Source organism: Thermobia domestica, chromosome 7, assembly GCF_964235325.1.
Source record: "Thermobia domestica chromosome 7, izTheDome1.hap1.1, whole genome shotgun sequence".
Taxonomy (NCBI): domain Eukaryota; kingdom Metazoa; phylum Arthropoda; class Insecta; order Zygentoma; family Lepismatidae; genus Thermobia; species Thermobia domestica.
Window position 1 is genome coordinate 157,626,037 of NC_137460.1, and position 20,026 is coordinate 157,646,062.

The 20,026-nt window shown below is 34.5% G+C and overlaps 1 protein-coding gene across 3 annotated transcripts in view; it reads right to left on the minus strand.

The window, feature by feature from the left end:
* Positions 1–913: 913 nt before the first annotated feature.
* Positions 914–20,026, minus strand: part of Nbr (exonuclease mut-7 homolog) — a 134,975-nt gene continuing 115,862 nt past the window's right edge. For all 3 annotated transcript variants that reach the window (XM_081765485.1, XM_081765483.1, XM_081765484.1), the window contains exon 16: positions 914–1,517. In XM_081765485.1, coding sequence (XP_081621611.1) covers positions 1,155–1,517 — 363 coding nt within the window. In that variant the 3' untranslated portion in view covers positions 914–1,154. The remainder of the gene's footprint in view (positions 1,518–20,026) is intronic.

Here is a 20,026-nt window from a genome sequence, read left to right on the forward strand (position 1 = left end):
CGATGTACTGCAAGTTGCTACGTTAGTATACCTTTCCAGTTACGATTAAGGATCGTACACAATGAGTTATGTTTATTATAGTTGCTGCAAGGTATTAGTACAGTCTGCAGGCCTTATGTGCTAAAAATGCAGTTACATCTAGGACAAATGGAGCAGCTGCAAGTTTGCAGTGTTTATTAAACAAATTTTGTATTCCCACTTTTGCCATGGTATGCAGTTGCCTTATCCCATTGGTAGTAACCAACTCAAGTTCCCTGGTGGCTAATAGTTAGCGTTCGCTCTTTCGGCGGGGGAGACCTAGATTCGATTCCCAGCAGCTCATGTGGTTCAAATCTCACGTTAGGCAGCATGTAATTGTTACATACAATTTTGGTGCTAAAAAGAGAAGATAAATCAACCTTCTTCTCCTAAAAAAGAAAACTATTCTTTCCAGGAAACGCGGTTAGCACAAGAAAAAATACGCGAAATATCCAAGTTATGCCATAGGTTAAGTGAAACGAATTATAATGTGCTGACTAGAAAGTTGACTAAATCTTGTCAGTCTCTGGTATTTCATACTTTCCCAATACCTATGAGTGTCTGGTATTCATACTTTTCCAATACCTATGATTGTGTACAATGTTGGCATGTTGTTTCTCTTCGGAATTCAGGAACTCTTACTGTTATACGCATGGGAAGTCCTAAAACACTGGAGAGATTATCCTTCCGGACATGTAGCTTGTTCACGATCAAATAGTGATAAGTAAAGTTCTGTGATAACTACCACTGTTCTATAATTGTATATTACATGGATAATACTGATGCATTCATATATAACAGAGGCAGATAATATTCTAATATTTGGTATATCGTTTAACTTTATAAATGGGTTTTTGAAATTTAATACATCAGTTCTAATAATCAGACAAATATATTCTGTTTACCTTAGAAAATAAAGAGTTCCTTCTTTTTATTATATAAAAAATATAAGCATTAAAAATAATACATGTCTTTTACATGAAATAACAAACAACAACTGTGTATCACACAAAGATGATTCTCACACTTAGCATGTGAAGTCAGGGCAGCGCAGAACCACTATGATAAAATGATAGTAAGATAAGTTCAAAGGGAATGATACCTGTAATCCAGTTCCATTAATAAAATAATACATTTTAGCAATCAGCAAGTACATCTTGCTTTCCTTTCAAAAACTTATCGAAGTGGCTACCATCCCAGTAACACTTTCCACATGAGTCACACACATAAAATTCACTTACTTCGTCCAATTTTTTTTCAGGAATAGCGTCCACTTTGATAGTAGCACCTTGGCTTGTTCTACATCTATATATGTCAATACCATTTGCCACACACAACACTCGAGGCTCATCATCTGAAAATTCGTCTTCACTAGAAAATCCAGTTGCTTCATTATCACTGTATGACTCTGGTACACACTGCACACGATTCTGCGAAATTAAGGCAAGTTTCTTCATTGTTTCCCTTGAGACTTTTGCGAAATCATTTCCATTACAACGCTGCAAAATCAATAAAAAATATTACATTACTGAATTTACTTATCATTTAACTCCCTGTATTAATTTATACTATAACATACAATATCAAATTAAATACTGCATTAATGATAGAACGTACACGCCTACGTCCTTCTGGAAAGCTCTTTCGTGAGTACTTTTGTACAGAGCCGTCGTCTTGCCAGTCGTACCAACATGATTTTTTTTCTGCGCTAACACTAGAGTTCATGCTCTTTCCACCACGTGAACTCTATGTCCTGCTGAAGTACACAAAGTACTTTAATTTATAAACATGGTAGGACTTTTAGGACGTTACGTCCTGCCGGAAGGACGTTGTACGTTCTATCATTAAAACTTTACACAATTGTACTGTAGAATTGAATGTTCGTTGCAGTTTGTTACCAAATGAATTCACAGTTTTGATTTATTTTTATTTATTTGAAGATACTAAACCTTTAGGTGGGTTATTTTACAACTTAGCAAAAGAGTAGAGTAATAAAGGAAATGTGTCTAAAGGCAATATTTTGTAATCATTTTGTTTTTAACAATTTTTTACTAACGTCATTAAGGTATTTTCCCATCACTGACACGTAACTTGCCCTAAATTTACACTCCTCCATGAACCACTGTCTTCTACTAATCTCTTGGTTTTGATGTAATGATTAGCCTTTCTAATGCTGTACATAAGTTACTTTTTCTTTTTCTTTTTTTAATCTTCTACCACCAGCTATTGTATTATACACTAGTATAAAAAAAAAAAAAAAAAAAATCTGCTCTAACAGTTCTTTATTGGCTTTTCATTCAACCAAATCTATTTTCTAGATCTCCACACACATTTTGATGGTTCCAGCTGTTTTCCATCCGTTGGTTTCTCGCAGTATCCGGGTTTCTGTCGCGATTTTCCCGTTTTCTCTTTTATTTAATGACCCACAAAATGTACTTTTCTTCTTCCTAAAAGCTTATTTTCCCCATTACTATTCTTGCTTTTATTTTCCTTTATATTTCAGAGTATTAAATAACTTAAAACTTTCTTCACAATTTTTTTAAATCTAGTTTTTCTATTCTGTTTGATGATGATGACACAATAATAATAACACTGTAATATACACGACTCCGATTACTAAAATAATTCTGGCTTTTTAGACTAACGTCCGCTACTTCTTAATACACGTACTTCTCCACATGCTTTAGATGCAGGAACAATCGCAACAAAATATTCTGTTCACTACCAAGTATTGAACCCGGAACCAGAAAAATAAACATACGTACATTACCTTCAAATGGACAATGAGAGGACATCAATTTTTGTTAACGAATGTGAATATTTAAACTGCATTTATTCCTTTGTTTTAAAAAAAGAAAGTTGAAAAACTTTTCGTTTGTTTTGTATCTTGATATATTATCTTATCGTTTCAAGTTATTCTGTTAGTTACCTTCACAGAAATTGCTGCATAGTCATTTTATACACTGGTAGAAACGTTTTTAAGAACACCTAGTACGAATTCATGGATCTTGCCCCAAGTTGGTATATAAGAAATCAATGGTAGTGATCCCAATAGGACGTTCTTGGAACATACCATACAGTACTTACATAACTACCTGAAATTCTAATACTAGTACCTGTTCGGATACACAACCGTTCGTATAGAAACTGATACTCGTATTTAGCTTCTTTTTCACAATCACAGTAGAACACGATAAAATATAAGTGTAGCACACGGTTGTAATATGCCATTACAGTCTAATGATATTATGTTCTTAATAGGAGGGTGCCCGAAATTTTTTGCACCGACTGTACCTGACGTTTAACAAAAAATTTCTGGCTGTTCATATAATTCGTAATATTGTTCATTATTCTATTTCAAATTAACATGGAAAAACTGTAAAAAATTCATTGGGAATGATAGTTTTGGGAATCAATATCTTTATTTATATTTTAAATTAGTTATAAGTCTTGCATATGTATATGTAAATGGATTATTACAATTCTTACGGTGTCAGTGCTATCCGAAAATATAGGTCCACTATTGGACGGAACTTTCCAGATCAAATAACCAATCTAAAATTCGACAGAATTTTCAGGACCACCCTTCACCTCTCTTTTAGATACCTAGGTCCTTCTAAAATCTAGTTTAATCCAGATTTTACCAAATTTTATTCGTTTCAAAGCCCCACCGCCAAAATGCTTAGTTTTGATTGGCTGATAAACCCACGCTATGATATTAGGGCGCAATTATTCCATTCCATACCGGGAAATTTTACTGACAACAGCCAGATTCGGATCTTCTCGATCATAAAGTTGAAAAAGGAGTAGAAAAGCTGCAAACAAGGTAATATTTGGGAGTTTTTTAACATCTAAAATCTCTGGAAGTCTCGAGGAGCCATGAACTGTTAAATTTCATAGTCAAAACTGGACTAAAAAAGGCTGAAATAGTAAGGGCAATATAGTGACGCCATGTTTTCATCCACCGATCGTTATGGACAGGATTCCGAAGTAGTGTGATTTCTGTTTTCTTTCCTAAAACCGGTTCAGAAGATCAGTGTTTCCCCTTATATTTTCACCTCCAATTTTCCTGATAATTGAGGGTTACAAGACCTGTCCATATATAGATTTGTTTATGTAGGTAGTGAGTGATTTCTTTTTTACATACATGGCGGTATTTAATTTTGTGGTAGTTAGAATAGTAATCACAATGCACGTGTGAATTATCAGTAAGGGCTCCTATCTGACTCCCAAATTGGGAGTACGGCTTCCAGCGGGATGAGTTGAACATGTAGTTTGTTCCGGGTTCCTGCCCCTTCAGGGCAGGGGTCCTATTGTTAGCTAATACTTCGATATGTCCCCTCAGGGCATTGATTAAACAGGTTGAGTAAAGAATGTGATTTAGTAAATATAAGGGCCAGTTGGCCCTGTTCATTTCTTTCCTTTTCCTTTCGAGCCGATTTAACATGGTAAAATATGAATGTTTTCTGTGTATATTTATTAGTATAACATGTATTAATGTAGTGTGTAGTATGAATGTGGCATGTATGTGTTCGTAATGTAGAAACATGTTCTAGTAGTAGTAATTGTGGTAGTTAAGTGATGAAAGAGTGTGTGATATAATTAAATATGGACAGTGTAGTATTTACTATACGATAAATTTTTTATTATTCCGTCATTAAGTGAACTCATACACAATATTTAAAAGTGAACGTAATATAGTATAATAATTCCGTGTACAAGGTCACATTCAGTTGTTCAAGGGTTGATTATATCGTCGCTAGCCCTAGTGTCAAAAGTCAGTACTAACCGCCATTCTTCTGTCGAGGTGCTTAGTGATTTAGTTTTCATGAAATTGACCTTTCTTTCCGAAATAAAACCTAGAAGGTATAATTCACAGCCCATATGAATGTACAGTTAGGTCAAGTGACCCAAAATTAATATATTCTGAAAATTTCAGCATTCTGCCTAGTCTAGAAATCGAGATATTTAAGTAAATAAACAATACGTAAATTTTTAACAGAAGTCGGGCGATATGATGCTAGTTCTTCGCTTTGAAATTATAATAAATGTCCATTTTTCCTTCGTGGCTGCAGAAGTTCACTGTTGCTGCAGAATTTCATAAACATTAAACATTATCGCAGATAATTCTAATTTCAGTGAACATACGTAGGATTTTGTTTTTTTTTTCTTTCTTCTTAATAAAGCTACCGAGTATTACATAGTATTGTGTGTGTGGTGAAAGAGTCTTGAGTTCGAGTGAGGTTGTCGTGCGGTGATCGGAATGTGAAATGTTTGTAGTGATTATAGATTTTAAAGTGTTATGATGAAATGTGTATATAGGCTGGGCGTAGATAGAGGAAACAGGGTGTTTGTAGAATATAGCGTCGTAGCAAATGAAAAGAATGATGATATGAATATAATATGAATATTAATGTGAATATGAATATAAAGTATATGAATATTGTAATAAATGAATATAGAATATAGGACACCCATATAGTTAAATATATAGTAGCCCAGTGAATATTTCGCCGCGTGTTGATATATAGATATTGAATAGATACGTGTAGCTACAAACATCTCAAGTTCTGACCCCTGCACCATGATATCACGCGGACCGGAGGGCGATATATAGTCGGACTATGGTAATACTTTGTAGTTTAATGTGTTATAATAATAATCAACCATAGTAATACCATCTGATAGAATGGGTAGCATCATATAATCGCAGACTAGACATATTGAATGATAAATTATGAAAGGACAATAGTAGTTATACAACAGAGCTGTAGTGAATCATATCTTCTGGTCGGTTTTAAAAATAAAATGTACCACTCCGTGAGATTTTTTTTTCCTTCACGTTACCTACTCAGGCTAGCTTACAATGTTCATGGAGGCGACGGTTCTGATAGGGTTACAGAATCAAAACAATTAATTATTGAAATTTATTCCCGTACCCGGGCATCAACCTCTTCCCCCTTGAATATTTTCGTTTTCTTTTCTTAGTTTTTAAACTAGATAGTGATGGAAATTAATCGATGCCTCAGAATTTAGCGCATTCTGCGAAGGGGAGCTATCGGTGAAATTTGGCAATAGAAATCACCGATCCAAAATCCAGTTTATTTAATATTTTTTTTATTTTGGCAAATCATTAATTAGGGATATCTTAGCTATTACTTTTACTCTAGTTTCATTACTGTTCTAGAACCTCCTTAGTTCTTCTGAGGGGTCGAATGTTTTTTTTTTTACTTAATTAGAGATTTCAAAATTTGGGACGCAGTTACCTGGTCCCTTCCCCCTCTTCTTTTATCCTGCTGGTTTGGGCCGGATACGGGGCTCGGATTTCAATCTTACAACCAAACTCTTGTGGGATTGGGATCTGATGGACACAGAACTTGCATCCTTGGCAGCAGGACGCCCCTTGAGTCTACGTATTTGAGTAGACCACCCTTTTGGCATGTTAAGAATATTTTGGCTATGGATTTTGTTGAGAGCGAAATTCGACTTCTATCTTTGTAGCGTTAGTTATTTCTCACTTAAGTCTTTGGCGCCCATATTCTTCGTCTTCCTTCTTCTCTATCTATCTCTCTGTTTTCATTACTCCGAGATTTTTTTTTCAAATTTTCAACCTCCCCCCCCCCAAGATTTTGAACTTGTTGCTTACAATTTATTTAACGTACAACTCTGATCTGAAATTACCAGCTGAGACGTTGCAAGACATGATTCATGGATAAAGTAGATAGTGATTGGGTCCTCCATCACATTTTGACCTATCGCTGAAATGAACAAAGACTTAGTATTTGACGACACTTCGATTACGTTCTTTCACCGTCGTTCCTCTTAAGTTTTTTTGTTGTAATCCGTTGGTCACTTTCCTTTCTGTTTTGGTTTTCGATTACTTTGTAGTTAACCTGGGCCCAGAAATTGTACTTTGGTTTATCTAGATATATCTTTAGAAATGCTCTGTGTTACGTGCCTGCCTCACAAAGTTTTTTTTTCATGATTTAAGCACGAATTGATTATATAAAAGTGAAAAATTTATAGATGCGCGGTATCAGGTAGAAAAGCGATTTTCTTTTTCATATGTAATGTCGGAAGTCATTTGTTTTGGGACAATGTTTGCAACCTTGTAAAAAATTTTATTATTGGGGTGATTAATTTAAATGTGTGCGCATTTATTGAATATAAATATATATATATATAGAGAGAGAAATGAATACGTCGAAATGTATATGTACTTAGTATGTGAATATGATTTTAAAGTAAAAGTATGATATTAAATGTATTATGAATATATGTAAGAGCGCTCGTGTCTGTCCCCCTAAAAGTGTATTGGTTGCTATAGTTTGCCAGTGAGCTTTCCGACGTATATAAGAATGTAGATTTTGTCAAGAATACCGCCGTCCACTCAAGTAATTTTCCTTTTCTTTTGAATAAATGTAATTAATAACCTATGTAATTCTGTAATGGCATGTATTGGAAAGTAACGGCAGGTCTAAACGTAACCCACATCATAACGAATATTATCCCTGAACTACCAACCAAAAACCATTGTGGAAAGTGTACCTTGAATCCTTCTCACCTGCATATGTATCCTGTGACTTGACCAGTTTTTTTTTTTATCCTCAATTTAAACCTTCATACTCCGTACACCTGCGGGAGATCGTTTTTTAAAATCTGAATCATATATACATATATACGAAAGTGGTCCTAAAGAAAGGTCTCATGACGTGTCCCAGTGTTAAATAAATAACTTAAAACTATTCAAATAATAAGTTTGGAAATGGATCGTCTAAGAGGAGAAACATCCTTTAGTGAAAGTTATTTTCTGAAAATCCCTAGATGGGTAAAGCGTCGTAGTGTGCGATTGCAGACATAAACTGTTATGAGTTACAAACCAAATATAGACGATGAATGGTTTTTGTAAACCAATAGTTAGATATATATAGATATATAAATAAACACAAACTAAGTTAAATGGAGCGAAATGTTTTGGACACTACGAGTAGTGCGTGATTTGTGATTTGAACGCTCAAAATCATTAATATTTTATTACCCAATGTGAGGTAGAGACTCCTATAAGTTCTAATACACCTAAAAGTTTTTTTTCTTTCTTTCCTCTTTGCTCATATTTTTTTAAAAAGTGAAATAAGTGTCTCCTTTGCGTATGTCGCAAATCATAATTTTGCTTTAGCATGCCTAAGATACAATATATGTAATTATTTTTATTTGTCAAGATGATTGAATATATAAAATTTACTAAAATATAACACTATGTACTCTATTAATATATGACCAAGAACTTGTGCTTTTAAGATTTTCGTTGTAATTAATTTTTTTTTTCTCACTATGAATGTAATAAACTATTTGTATCTTTGTAGTTAGTTGGTTTCCTTTAAACATATATACACTGTCCTGAGTGAGTGAGCGTGTGAATGCATGATGGATTTAATTTAAGTAATTTGTGTGATATCATTTGTCATATTAACATCTGCAATATATGTATCATGTTTTAACATATGTGTTAAGGTAAATAACCTAGGTCATGAAGGCCGCTACTAATGGTTTAAATCGGCTCTAGAAGTGAAACAAAAATAGCAGGATGAGCCTAAATACGACATCTTTCTTCCAGGAAGTTGAAATTCTTATTGATACGATACATAAATTTATATTGAGTTTATAAGTTTGATTTTTTTTCCTTGGCTAATTCATATGTATGGTCGATCCTAGAGGACAGAGTTCAGATGCTGGATGGTTATCAATCACCGGTTGGAATAACTTTACAAAGAATTAAATTTCACTTTTCTCATTTCCAGGTCTAGGTCTGGGCAACCCCATGATCGTGGTGCCTGGAGCTAGATCTGGGTGGTATGAGGGAACGTGTGTCTATTCCGAAGCATTCCAAAATTGATTAGTCGTTAATAACATTTAGAATGATTCATCTTTCAACGACTTTCCCGACCTCTTACTATATTTCCGGAATTATCCAGTAATCTGTTTCTTATTAAAATACCCTATTTCTTTTCTTTCTTCTTTACCTACCTCCTTCTTTTACCCTTCTACTTTCTTCTCTTTCTTTCCTATTTCTAAATGAAAGAAAACGGAGTCATGATTGAGAGTAGTCGCTATTGGCACGGTCAATAAGTTGTTTCGATGAGTTTTCTTCGGGAGTCCGATATGGAATAATTAACAATAACAAAAGGTTTATTGGAAGTTACTTTATTGAAGAATAATCATGATTTCGATTAGTAGATGATGTTTCGTAAATCGTTCTCGTTCAAAGAAAGTTAATTTTTAGCGACTCCTCTATATTGCGCTTAGCTATCGCATCCCTTCGTTTACATATTTTTATTTTTTTAACGTTTTCTTTCAATTTTGGCGACCGTGACAGGGGCGATCAACCTCTTCCCCCTTGAATATTTTCGTTTTCTTTTCTTAGTTTTTAAACTAGATAGTGATGGAAATTAATCGATGCCTCAGAATTTAGCGCATTCTGCGAAGGGGAGCTATCGGTGAAGTTTGGCAATAGAAATCACCGATTCAAAATCCAGTTTATTTAATATTTTTTTTTATTTTGGCAAATCATTAATTAGGGATATCTTAGCTATTACTTTTACTCTAGTTTCATTACTGTTCTAGAACCTCCTTAGTTCATCTGAGGGGTCGAATGTTTTTTTTTTTACTTAATTAGAGATTTCAAAATTTGGGACGCAGTTACCTGGTCCCTTCCCCCTCTTCTTTTATCCTGCTGGTTTGGGCCGGATACGGGGCTCGGATTTCAATCTTACAACCAAACTCTTGTGGGATTGGGATCTGATGGACACAGAACTTGCATCCTTGGCAGCAGGACGCCCCTTGAGTCTACGTATTTGAGTAGACCACCCTTTTGGCATGTTAAGAATATTTTGGCTATGGATTTTGTTGAGAGCGAAATTCGACTTCTATCTTTGTAGCGTTAGTTATTTCTCACTTAAGTCTTTGGCGCCCCTATTCTTCGTCTTCCTTCTTCTCTATCTCTCTCTCTGTTTTCATTACTCCGAGATTTTTTTTTTCAAATTTTCAACCTTCCCCCCCCCAAGATTTTGAACTTGTTGCTTACAATTTATTTAACGTACAACTCTGATCTGAAATTACCAGCTGAGACGTTGCAAGACACGATTCATGGATAAAGTAGATAGTGATTGGGTCCTCCATCACATTTTGACCTATCGCTGAAATGAACAAAGACTTAGTATTTGACGACACTTCGATTACGTTCTTTCACCGTCGTTCCTCTTAAGTTTTTTTGTTGTAATCCGTTGGTCACTTTCCTTTCTGTTTTGGTTTTCGATTACTTTGTAGTTAACCTGGGCCCAGAAATTGTACTTTGGTTTATCTAGATATATCTTTAGAAATGCTCTGTGTTACGTGCCTGCCTCACAAAGTTTTTTTTCATGATTTAAGCACGAATTGATTATATAAAAGTGAAAAATTTATAGATGCGCGGTATCAGGTAGAAAAGCGATTTTCTTTTTCATATGTAATGTCGGAAGTCATTTGTTTTGGGACAATGTTTGCAACCTTGTAAAAAATTTTATTATTGGGGTGATTAATTTAAATGTGTGCGCATTTATTGAATATAAATATATATATATATATATATAGAGAGAGAGAAATGAATACGTCGAAATGTATATGTACTTAGTATGTGAATATGATTTTAAAGTAAAAGTATGATATTAAATGTATTATGAATATATGTAAGAGAGCTCGTGTCTGTCCCCCTAAACGTGTATTGGTTGCTATAGTTTGCCAGTGAGCTTTCCGACGTATATAAGAATGTAGATTTTGTCAAGAATACCGCCGTCCACTCAAGTAATTTTCCTTTTCTTTTGAATAAATGTAATTAATAACCTATGTAATTCTGTAATGGCATGTATTGGAAAGTAACGGCAGGTCTAAACGTAACCCATATCATAACGAATATTATCCCTGAACTACCAACCAAAAACCATTGTGGAAAGTGTACCTTGAATCCTTCTCACCTGCATATGTATCCTGTGACTTGACCAGTTTTTTTTATCCTCAATTTAAACCTTCATACTCCGTACACCTGCGGGAGATCGTTTTTTAAAATCCGAATCATATATACATATATACGAAAGTGGTCCTAAAGAAAGGTCTCATGACGTGTCCCAGTGTTAAATAAATAACTTAAAACTATTCAAATAATAAGTTTGGAAATGGATCGTCTAAGAGGAGAAACATCCTCTAGTGAAAGTTATTTTCTGAAAATCCCTAGATGGGTAAAGCGTCGTAGTGTGCGATTGCAGACATAAACTGTTATGAGTTACAAACCAAATATAGACGATGAATGGTTTTTGTAAACCAATAGTTAGATATATATAGATATATAAATAAACACAAACTAAGTTAAATGGAGCGAAATGTTTTGGACACTATGAGTAGTGCGTGATTTGTGATTTGAACGCTCAAAATCATTAATATTTTATTACCCAATGTGAGGTAGAGACTCATATAAGTTCTAATACACCTAAAAGTTTCAAAAGAAAAGGAAAATTACTTGAGTGGACGGCGGTATTCTTGACAAAATCTACATTCTTATATACGTCGGAAAGCTCACTGGCAAACTATAGCAACCAATACACTTTTAGGGGGACAGACACGAGCGCTCTTACATATATTCATAATACATTTAATATCATACTTTTACTTTAAAATCATATTCACATACTAAGTACATATACATTTCGACGTATTCATTTCTCTATATATATATATATTTATATTCAATAAATGCGCACACATTTAAATTAATCACCCCAATAATAAAATTTTTTACAAGGTTGCAAACATTGTCCCAAAACAAATGACTTCCGACATTACATATGAAAAAGAAAATCGCTTTTCTACCTGATACCGCGCATCTATAAATTTTTCACTTTTATATAATCAATTCGTGCTTAAATCATGAAAAAAAAACTTTGTGAGGCAGGCACGTAACACAGAGCATTTCTAAAGATATATCTAGATAAACCAAAGTACAATTTCTGGGCCCAGGTTAACTACAAAGTAATCGAAAACCAAAACAGAAAGGAAAGTGACCAACGGATTACAACAAAAAAACTTAAGAGGAACGACGGTGAAAGAACGTAATCGAAGTGTCGTCAAATACTAAGTCTTTGTTCATTTCAGCGATAGGTCAAAATGTGATGGAGGACCCAATCACTATCTACTTTATCCATGAATCGTGTCTTGCAACGTCTCAGCTGGTAATTTCAGATCAGAGTTTTACGTTAAATAAATTGTAAGCAACAAGTTCAAAATCTTGGGGGGGGGGGGGAAGGTTGAAAATTTGAAAAAAAAAATCTCGGAGTAATAAAAACAGAGAGATAGATAGAGAAGAAGGAAGACGAAGAATAGGGGCGCCAAAGACTTAAGTGAGAAATAACTAACGCTACAAAGATAGAAGTCGAATTTCGCTCTCAACAAAATCCATAGCCAAAATATTCTTAACATGCCAAAAGGGTGGTTCTAGAACAGTAATGAAACTAGAGTAAAAGTAATAGCTAAGATATCCCTAATTAATGATTTGCCAAAATAAAAAAAAATATTAAATAAACTGGATTTTGGATCGGTGATTTCTATTGCCAAACTTCACCGATAGCTCCCCTTCGCAGAATGCGCTAAATTCTGAGGCATCGATTAATTTCCATCACTATCTAGTTTAAAAACTAAGAAAAGAAAACGAAAATATTCAAGGGGGAAGAGGTTGATGCCCGGGTACGGGAATAAATTTCAATAATTAATTGTTTTGATTCTGTAACCCTATCAGAACCGTCGCCTCCATGAACATTGTAAGCTAGCCTGAGTAGGTAACGTGAAGGAAAAAAAAAATCTCACGGAGTGGTACATTTTATTTTTAAAACCGACCAGAAGATATGATTCACTACAGCTCTGTTGTATAACTACTATTGTCCTTTCATAATTTATCATTCAATATGTCTAGTCTGCGATTATATGATGCTACCCATTCTATCAGATGGTATTACTATGGTTGATTATTATTATAACACATTAAACTACAAAGTATTACCATAGTCCGACTATATATCGCCCTCCGGTCCGCGTGATATCATGGTGCAGGGGTCAGAACTTGAGATGTTTGTAGCTACACGTATCTATTCAATATCTATATATCAACACGCGGCGAAATATTCACTGGGCTACTATATATTTAACTATATGGGTGTCCTATATTCTATATTCATTTATTACAATATTCATATACTTTATATTCATATTCATATTAATATTCATATTATATTCATATCATCATTCTTTTCATTTGCTACGACGCTATATTCTACAAACACCCTGTTTCCTCTATCTACGCCCAGCCTATATACACATTTCATCATAACACTTTAAAATCTATAATCACTACAAACATTTCACATTCCGATCACCGCACGACAACCTCACTCGAACTCAAGACTCTTTCACCACACACACAATACTATGTAATACTCGGTAGCTTTATTAAGAAGAAAGAAAAAAAAACAAAATCCTACGTATGTTCACTGAAATTAGAATTATCTGCGATAATGTTTAATGTTTATGAAATTCTGCAGCAACAATGAACTTCTGCAGCCACGAAGGAAAAATGGACATTTATTATAATTTCAAAGCGAAGAACTAGCATCATATCGCCCGACTTCTGTTAAAAATTTACGTATTGTTTATTTACTTAAATATCTCGATTTCTAGACTAGGCAGAATGCTGAAATTTTCAGAATATATTAATTTTGGGTCACTTGACCTAACTGTACATTCATATGGGCTGTGAATTATACCTTCTAGGTTTTATTTCGGAAAGAAAGGTCATTTTCATGAAAACTAAATCACTAAGCACCTCGACAGAAGAATGGCGGTTAGTACTGACTTTTGACACTAGGGCTAGCGACGATATAATCAACCCTTGAACAACTGAATGTGACCTTGTACACGGAATTATTATACTATATTACGTTCACTTTTAAATATTGTGTATGAGTTCACTTAATGACGGAATAATAAAAAATTTATCGTATAGTAAATACTACACTGTCCATATTTAATTATATCACACACTCTTTCATCACTTAACTACCACAATTACTACTACTAGAACATGTTTCTACATTACGAACACATACATGCCACATTCATACTACACACTACATTAATACATGTTATACTAATAAATATACACAGAAAACATTCATATTTTACCATGTTAAATCGGCTCGAAAGGAAAAGGAAAGAAATGAACAGGGCCAACTGGCCCTTATATTTACTAAATCACATTCTTTACTCAACCTGTTTAATCAATGCCCTGAGGGGACATATCGAAGTATTAGCTAACAATAGGACCCCTGCCCTGAAGGGGCAGGAACCCGGAACAAACTACATGTTCAACTCATCCCGCTGGAAGCCGTACTCCCAATTTGGGAGTCAGATAGGAGCCCTTACTGATAATTCACACGTGCATTGTGATTACTATTCTAACTACCACAAAATTAAATACCGCCATGTATGTAAAAAAGAAATCACTCACTACCTACATAAACAAATCTATATATGGACAGGTCTTGTAACCCTCAATTATCAGGAAAATTGGAGGTGAAAATATAAGGGGAAACACTGATCTTCTGAACCGGTTTTAGGAAAGAAAACAGAAATCACACTACTTCGGAATCCTGTCCATAACGATCGGTGGATGAAAACATGGCGTCACTATATTGCCCTTACTATTTCAGCCTTTTTTAGTCCAGTTTTGACTATGAAATTTAACAGTTCATGGCTCCTCGAGACTTCCAGAGATTTTAGATGTTAAAAAACTCCCAAATATTACCTTGTTTGCAGCTTTTCTACTCCTTTTTCAACTTTATGATCGAGAAGATCCGAATCTGGCTGTTGTCAGTAAAATTTCCCGGTATGGAATGGAATAATTGCGCCCTAATATCATAGCGTGGGTTTATCAGCCAATCAAAACTAAGCATTTTGGCGGTGGGGCTTTGAAACGAATAAAATTTGGTAAAATCTGGATTAAACTAGATTTTAGAAGGACCTAGGTATCTAAAAGAGAGGTGAAGGGTGGTCCTGAAAATTCTGTCGAATTTTAGATTGGTTATTTGATCTGGAAAGTTCCGTCCAATAGTGGACCTATATTTTCGGATAGCACTGACACCGTAAGAATTGTAATAATCCATTTACATATACATATGCAAGACTTATAACTAATTTAAAATATAAATAAAGATATTGATTCCCAAAACTATCATTCCCAATGAATTTTTTACAGTTTTTCCATGTTAATTTGAAATAGAATAATGAACAATATTACGAATTATATGAACAGCCAGAAATTTTTTGTTAAACGTCAGGTACAGTCGGTGCAAAAAATTTCGGGCACCCTCCTATTAAGAACATAATATCATTAGACTGTAATGGCATATTACAGTTCCCCGGCGTCGTTAAAAAGAATTTTTGTTTGAATAACAAAATTTTGTTGAATAGAATTAACATGTATTAATACTAATAAACTAACTACTCACTCATACTCTCATACACTCAAATGAGACAGTGTAACATTCACTTTGGGTATTGAGATAGAAGTTCCCAATTTTTGTCCTCAGTACAGTTGAAAAGCTTAAGATTTTGGAAATTGTGAGTTCCGATACTTTCACCTTTTAGATTGTGTAATACAGGGCAATTTTTCAATAATTTAACTGCTAAAAACGGGCCGGTATAGACTTTCATCCATTTTGCTGACTCATGCTTTATAAGTGAGGATAAGTTATGCAGTTTCAACATCACTAATTGCCCTTCTTGCAGATTTATAGCGTTTGACGACTGTTTAGCATGACTTTTTAATTTTACCTCGACTTCAGCGTATCGGAAACGGTTATCTACGGAATCTAACTCTTTGGGCCATGGGAACACTTTCCTATAGCTATCAACGGCAGAATAACTAAGAAAGCGTTCCGCAGGCGTACAGCCAATACTGGAACAATATGAATTATTTAGGAGATCCTGAATTTTGACTAAGTACTTGTGCCAAGTGGTTTGATCCTCATGACACCATAATCTAACTAACCTATTGAGTTCTTTATGGCTACGTTCTGTAACGCCGTTAGCCTGCGGGGAATAACTGGAAGTTTTCTTATGTTTAATTTTGTATTTGTTACAAAAGTCCTGCCATAACTTAGATTGGAACTGCGGTCCTTTATCGGATAAAAATTCCTGTGGGTAAGGCAATAGATGAAAGTATCGTCTTTCTAATACGGTGATTATTTCCTTAGTATGCGCCTTTTTCAGTGGAAGGAAAGTAACGAAACGAGCATAAATATCTGTTAGCGACAAAATATAATAATATCCCTGACTGGGTGGCAATTTTCCAATAAGGTCCACCCCCAGAGTCTCATGGGGTACGGCCGCTTGGATATGATATTCCTGCTTAGCTATAGCACGGTTCGTAAACTTTGTTTCGGCACATTCTATGCAATTTCGTATGAAGTTTTTAATCGTGGTTTTTTGGTTTTTCCAATAAAATATAGCTCGACAAAAACGATAACACTTCTGAACTCCAAAGTGACCGGTAGAATGGACAACACTGATAATTTGGGGTATACAACTCTGCGGTATCACTAAGAGCCATTTCTGAATACGCAAAGGTTTAATATAAATTAACCCACAGTACATTGTTACTCTGTCCAGATTACGGTTGTTTTCATATTGCTTTAACAGGTTCTTACATAATTCATCTGTTATTTGATTTTCTCGAATAAAGTCTAGATTAATATCAGCATCCTGCGTTTTGGTTAAAAAATGAACATAATGTGTTTCGGGCTCAAGCAATACCTCCGGTGGGTATCTACTAATTGTGTCGGCTACAAAATTTTCTCTGCCTGGACAGTGTTGAAAAATTAAATCAAATTTCTGCAGTTTCAATAGAATGCGGGTGGTTCGTGGCTCAAGGTTCTTTTGGGTGAATGCATGTGTGACTGCCGCGTTATCTGTATGGACATAAGTAGTACGACCCATGATATACTGCTCAAAATGTTCACAGAGGAACAGGACTGACAGGAGTTCCAGCTGAGATATTGAAAGAGACAACTCATAGGGTTTCACCCGTCGACTGGCATATCCAATGACGTTAGGATTATCTTTATCTGAAGGATATTGTGCAAGTAGGCCAGCCAAATTTTCCATGCACGCATCACTATGGATGTGAAAAGGCAAAGAGAAATCCGGCTGACTTAATGCAGGTGGATTACTAAGAAGAGTTCTCAGTTTATTGAAAGTTTCCAAGGCTTCGTTATTCAGTACGAATTTCTGATCCTCTTTCAGGAGTTAATACAGATTAGCAGTGAGACCAGAAAAGTTTGGGATGAATTTTCGCCTCCATCCTATAAGCCCTAAAAACTTCTGTAATACTTTCTTGGATTTCGGTACTGGAAAACAACGAATTGGCTCATTGAGTCGAGGGTCACCCTTATTGTTCTGCCACTAATTATATGTCCTAAAAATTTGATTTCCCGTGCAAAGAACTTACATTTCTTGAAATTCAATGAAAAATTTGCTTGTTTAAAGATTTCGAATCCGAATCATATATACATATATACGAAAGTGGTCCTAAAGAAAGGTCTCATGACGTGTCCCAGTGTTAAATAAATAACTTAAAACTATTCAAATAATAAGTTTGGAAATGGATCGTCTAAGAGGAGAAACATCCTTTAGTGAAAGTTATTTTCTGAAAATCCCTAGATGGGTAAAGCGTCGTAGTGTGCGATTGCAGACATAAACTGTTATGAGTTACAAACCAAATATAGACGATGAATGGTTTTTGTAAACCAATAGTTAGATATATATAGATATATAAATAAACACAAACTAAGTTAAATGGAGCGAAATGTTTTGGACACTACGAGTAGTGCGTGATTTGTGATTTGAACGCTCAAAATCATTAATATTTTATTACCCAATGTGAGGTAGAGACTCATATAAGTTCTAATACACCTAAAAGTTTTTTTTTCTTTCTTTCCTCTTTGTTCATATTTTTTTAAAAAGTGAAATAAGTGTCTCCTTTGCGTATGTCGCAAATCATAATTTTGCTTTAGCATGCCTAAGATACAATATATGTAATTATTTTTATTTGTCAAGATGATTGAATATATAAAATTTACTAAAATATAACACTATGTACTCTATTAATATATGACCAAGAACTTGTGCTTTTAAGATTTTCGTTGTAATTAATTTTTTTTTCTCACTATGAATGTAATAAACTATTTGTATCTTTGTAGTTAGTTGGTTTCCTTTAAACATATATACACTGTCCTGAGTGAGTGAGCGTGTGAATGCATGATGGATTTAATTTAAGTAATTTGTGTGATATCATTTGTCATATTAACATCTGCAATATATGTGTCATGTTTTAACATATGTGTTAAGGTAAATAACCTAGGTCATGAAGGACCGCTACTAATGGTTTAAATCGGCTCTAGAAGTGAAACAAAAATAGCAGGATGAGCCTAAATACGACATCTTTCTTCCAGGAAGTTGAAATTCTTATTGATACGATACATAAATTTATATTGAGTTTATAAGTTTGATTTTTTTTTTCCTTGGCTAATTCATATGTATGGTCGATCCTAGAGGACAGAGTTCAGATGCTGGATGGTTATCAATCACCGGTTGGAATAACTTTACAAAGAATTAAATTTCACTTTTCTCATTTCCAGGTCTAGGTCTGGGCAACCCCATGATCGTGGTGCCTGGAGCTAGGTCTGGGTGGTATGAGGGAACGTGTGTATATTCCGAAGCATTCCAAAATTGATTAGTCGTTAATAACATTTAGAATGATTCATCTTTCAACGACTTTCCCGACCTCTTACTATATTTCCGGAATTATCCAGTAATCTGTTTCTTATTAAAATACCCTATTTCTTTTCTTTCTTCTTTACCTACCTCCTTCTTTTACCCTTCTACTTTCTTCTCTTTCTTTCCTATTTCTAAATGAAAGAAAACGGAGTCATGATTGAGAGTAGTCGCTATTGGCACGGTCAATAAGTTGTTTCGATGAGTTTTCTTCGGGAGTCCGATATGGAATAATTAACAATAACAAAAGGTTTATTGGAAGTTACTTTATTGAAGAATAATCATGATTTCGATTAGTAGATGATGTTTCGTAAATCGTTCTCGTTCAAAGAAAGTTAATTTTTAGCGACTCCTCTATATTGGGCTTAGCTATCGCATCCCTTCGTTTACATATTTTTATTTTTTTAACGTTTTCTTTCACGGTACTGGTGCTTGTTTATTTCTTCTTTTACTTCATAATATCCAGCTACATAGTATGTTTTTTGGCTAAATGTACAATAAGAAAGTTCCTAATATGATCTGTGAATAACTAAGGTATAATAATCCAGAAATAAATTACTTGTGTATCCAACCTGGTTCTCTGACGTCTTTCAACTCATGTCCTCCTTACTGGGATGTTAGCGGGAAGTACCGTTCCGCATACTGCAAAATCAGCTCATAAAAATTTTAAAGAAGGACTGCATAACTACTGTATAGAACGTTATCCTTTTAGTAATATTAACAGTGAATTTAGTATATTAAGAAACTATTAATAGACTTGTTGCATCATATCGTGCAATTCCTAAAGGTTTGTTCAGTAGGGAATGTTGCAGGAAAGAAGAAATGCAAAGAAAGTCATTCTTCTCAGACACTGAAAGTTACTTAAGCATACAATGAAGTAGTACGCACGTACAGTCATTGTCAAAAGTCTGAGCGTATTATTGGTTTTCCAGAATTAAAATGACATGTATCCATATTGTCAACCCTCCTGTATGTGCCTTTATTAGCAATTGCGTAACTCAGAGACACAGGAAGATTGTCCTCCGAACATTTTCTATAATGTCCGGGAAAGTACAATTACTATTTCTAAAAAAGTAAACACATGACGAGTAAAGTTTAAATC